The 4,395-nt window shown below is 57.5% G+C and overlaps 1 protein-coding gene across 1 annotated transcript; it reads right to left on the reverse strand.

The window, feature by feature from the left end:
* Positions 1 to 2,545: 2,545 nt before the first annotated feature.
* On the reverse strand, positions 2,546 to 3,888 carry LOC117839777 (protein BIG GRAIN 1-like). The gene has a single exon (XM_034720193.2). It carries the CDS (start codon positions 3,669 to 3,671, stop codon positions 2,694 to 2,696), a length of 978 nt encoding a protein of 325 aa, XP_034576084.1. The 5' UTR covers positions 3,672 to 3,888; the 3' UTR covers positions 2,546 to 2,693.
* Between the last annotated feature and the right edge of the window lie 507 nt (positions 3,889 to 4,395).

The following is a 4,395-nucleotide window of genomic DNA, read 5'->3' on the forward strand; positions in this document are numbered from 1 at the left end:
GGAGCAAGCCTGATCGAGCACGAGCAGGCAACCGTCGGCCGCTGCCGATCCGCCGTGGTATCTCGATCGGTCACCGGTCGGGCGCGGGTGCTTTCGGCAGCAGCCTCGGGGGAATGGAAAGACTATCACAGCACAGGGTGGAATGAAACGTCAGGGCCTCCACCCTTTTGCTTTCTCCGTTGTCTCTCGAGATCGACGCCAAAAATCGCATCTTCGTCGACAAAAATGGAATGGCCATTTCACATCGACGGCACCGTTGTGTGTGTGAGGGAAGACCGGTACGCTCCTCTCCCGTCCAATATTTGCACTGTTCACGTCGCCAAATATGTTTGTTCCTTTGGTATCAGCAACATGAGCCGTGCACGCTTTGTGTTGGCAACACACAAACACACACGTCATAGCGTTCCTTTTCCCTTTCCCTTTTATCTAAAAGTAACACGTTCTGTTGCTCGCCTTGGAGAATTTTACGAAGAATTTCTCTCTATACAATGTGACAGAATTCATTTTAGGAGTATATGTCACTGGGCGGAGAATCACTCCCTCTGCTCAGCTCACCAATTGCTAAGGCTATTGAAAAGGGGCTATGATCGCTGGCATCATTTCCCTTGGCTCGCAAGTCGCCGGCTGTCACGGCCGAGCATGACAAGCTCCATTGGTGATCCCCGTGATGATGCGCTCTCGTGCAGAGGAGACACGGCGTGTGCAACCCCTGTCAGCCCTATCCCCCTGCATGGATCTCTTTCACTGGCTTTCCCTCCCTTTCTAGAGAAATAAAAATACCTGATGCTTAGCTTGCTTTCCTTCCCTTTTTTGCTTTGGTACGGTGATACTTGCTAGGGAGCTTAGCAGTGATCATGTAGCATCATGTCAATGAAACTTTGCCAAGTAGCAGATCAACTCTGAGATTTGTAACATCGTCTCCTCTATTAAGGGTGCCTTTGGTTGGGCTTTCCAACCTGCTTTTGCTTTTGCAAAAGCTAAAAGCCAACCAAAGGACCTAAAAGCTCTACGTGCTTTTGCCCAAAAGCTACTTTTGCTCTAGTATAAAATCAAAAGCACCTTCCCCCCTGCTTTCAAGTGCTTTTGGGGTAAAAAATTACCCACCTGCCACTGATTATGAAGGTAACGATTCATTTTTTGCCCCCATCTATTTCTCCCATCACGTCTGTCCGCTCCTCCCGTCACCGACCCGTCGCCGCACCCCGCCGCCCGTCGCTGTCCGCCGGCCCGCCATCCGCCGGCCCCGGACGCCGGTCCGCTTCCCGCCGACCCGGCGCCGCACCCCGCCGCCCGTCGCCGCCGAACGCTGTCCGCCGGCCCGCCATCCGCTGTCCGTCGGCCCGCCATCCGCCGGCCCCGGACGCCGGTCCGCTTCCCGCCGACCCGGCGCCCCCGGCCGCCCGCCACACCCCCGTCCCCAGACGGCCGCCGCCTGACGACCCCGACCGCCGCCACCCGACGCCCGTCGCCCCAGGTTGCCGGCTGCTGGCCCGCCGTCCGCCATCCGCCGGCTCGCCGGCCGCCGCCCTCGGTCGCCGACCCACCTCCCGGCGCCCCTGGCCGCCCGCCACACCCCGCCCCCCGGATGGCCGCCGGCCCGATGCCCCCGGCCGCCCGCCACACCCCCACCCCCGGACGGCCGCCGCCCGACGACCCCGACCGCCGCCGCCCGCCGCCCGTCACCCCAGGTTGTCGGCTGCTGGCCAGCCGTCCGCCTTCCGCTGGTCGGCCGTCCGCCGCCCTCGGTCGCTGGCCCACCTCCCGGTGCCCCCGGCCGCCCACCACACCCCGCCCCCTAGACAGCCGCCGCTCGACGACCCCGGCCGCCGCACCCCGCCGCCCGTCGCCCCCGGTTGCTGGCCGCCGGCCAGCCGGCCGCCACTCCGTGCTCATCCATGTTGATGGATATAATTTTATTTATGTGGACCAATCACTTTAATGGATGAAAAATATATAAAATTTATTTTGTTAAGAGCAATTTGCATATAAACACACTCAGAGACCTTTAGGGGCATTACAGGTATTTCTTACACAACCTACAGTTTCACAGCTCCTCTAACCAAACGGTCCTCTGCTTTTCCCACAGCTGCTTTCTCACAGCTGCTTTTCCACAGCCCACAGCTCACAGCAGCTTTTCCAAAAGTCACAGCCCAACCAAACACACCCTAACTATTTTAACTTTTAAGTCCCGCTACCAAAATCACCTTAGTCGGAAATTTGTAACACTGCTCCACATCTTACACGATTATGTTGTTAGCAGCAAACTAGGAGTGACTCTAAGATACGTCTAAAACTCTAAATAAGCCAAATTTTCTAGAATTCCAAGTTATGGTCTTACATTAACTAGATCAGAAAGGCACCTTTGCATGGTGGTAAGGCAATAAAAATTATTTCAGGGTCAAAAGGCGCATCTATTTGACTACTAGAATTTTACCAGCTTCTTCAACATTTCTTGTTTCTTTGAATGCACTGGGTTTGTGTTGGCACATTTTCTATGGTGCAAATTTTATAGTGGATATGATAAAATTTATCAGAGTCAAGATGATGTTATTCCGTTTACAGTGAGTAGAAGAAAGAGGTACTTGTCGCAAGCGCAAATATAAACACACACAGCTTGGAAATTCTTGAAAAAGAAGAGGAAGTACCCATTATATTAAATTACTTTACAGTTAACACCCTCTATGTATTCTTAATCAAATAACCCTGCTACAACTCCGACCATGGCTGCTATACCCGAACGGAAGGCGGCGGCCAATGTCGTGGCGAAGCCCAGCCCCAGTTGTCCCGTACACCGGCAACTCGTCAGCGCACGCTCTACGGCAATGGCCGCCACCGGTCGCCGGAGCAATGGCCGCGAGGTTGTCGAGCTCGAACAAGTCGGAGCTGGCGTCGCTGCTCTCCTCGCCGCCGTCGCTGTCCTCCACTTCCACCACCGGGACTCGCCTGCAACCCGAGGCGGCCGCAGCAACGGCGACCTCGCCGTCGATGTCCAAGAACCGCACGGTCCTGATCCGGCTCCGGCTCGCGCGCGCCCGCGCCGCCCTCGCCGACGGCGGCGTCTTGTTGAGGCAGGGGCGCGCGGTCGACGGCGCCGTGGAGCAGGCCGGCTCCTCGTCCGCCGGAGCCGGGTGCTGCCGCGCGGAATGCCGCTTGCCGGAGAAGATGGCGTTGATCAAGCTGGCAAGCCGCGAGCCGGGGGAGGCCGGCCTGCGGCAGCCGCCGCGGGCCGAGGCGGCGGCCGGCTTCCTCGCGCCCTTCGCCTTGTCCGTCGCCGGGGGCTGCTGCTGGTGCTGCTTCTCCGCGGGAGCCACAGAGGCCGCCCCGACGCCGCCAGAGGTACGGATGGGACGGAGGCGGCGGAGGGAGTACTCGACCTCGGACGACGAGAAGTAGCCGCGGCCGGAGCAGTCGTCCGCGGGCGGCGGCGCCGCCCGGTGGCTAGCGGCCAAGGACGGCTTGTAGTAGTAGTAATGCATGGCCGCCTCCTGCTGCTTCTTGGCGCTCCCAGCCGATCTCGCCGCGGCCGCCGTCGTTCCTGCCCCGCCACCGCCGGGCTGCTCGTCCAAGGAGTCGCAGATGGCGTCGAGCAGCGTGGACGAGAAGGACGGCTGGCCGGCCCGCCGCCTGGGCCTCTCCCTCGCCGGCGCCGGCGCCGGCGCCCACCTCTCCATCTTTCGAGCGCAGCCGAGCAAAGCAGAGCAGGGTAGAGCAGCGTGCGGTGCGAGGCAATAATGATATAGGCGAGCTAGCTAGCGGTGGAGGGGGACAGGGGAGCTTGCTAGAAAGCGAAGGGGGGCAGCAATGGCGGGCGCGCGTGTGAGCCGGGGGAGTGGAGTGGAGTGGAGTGGAGTGCGGGCGTGCGGGGCGAGGGGATCTCGCTGTCTGGGTGTCCCTCTCTGTAGTCTGTACTCTGTCCTTTGATGCTTCGATTCCTTCCGGCTGCCGCCTCTCCCTTTCCTGGCCCCGCTTTCCCTTTTGCTTTGTCGGCGCCGGCACCAGGAACGTGCCTCTTCCGTATCACCGTTTGGTGCCTAGCGTGGTTCACCATTTCAAGCACGCTACTAAATGTGAAAATTTTGGATTTTTGCATGCGAACCAGACAAATATTGCTGGATGGGAGAGAACATTGTTTCGCGTCATGCTGTTGAGTTGGATTTTGAAGATTGAATGACTACATTGGCAAAAGGAGAGAGCAAAATAAAAACAGTCGGATAGTCGGTAGCGAATTGGTGCCCAAATGTAAGAATAATTGTAATACGAAATATGAGCACGTTTACCTTACTCTCTATTTCTTTAAAAATTAAAATGGAATAAAATTTAAAAGTTCTTTTAAATTCCTTTCGGGAGTAATCATATTGGGAGTAATCATATTGATGTGAACACTTAAAAATTGAC

Source organism: Setaria viridis, chromosome 9 (assembly GCF_005286985.2).
Source record: "Setaria viridis chromosome 9, Setaria_viridis_v4.0, whole genome shotgun sequence".
Classification (NCBI taxonomy): domain Eukaryota; kingdom Viridiplantae; phylum Streptophyta; class Magnoliopsida; order Poales; family Poaceae; genus Setaria; species Setaria viridis.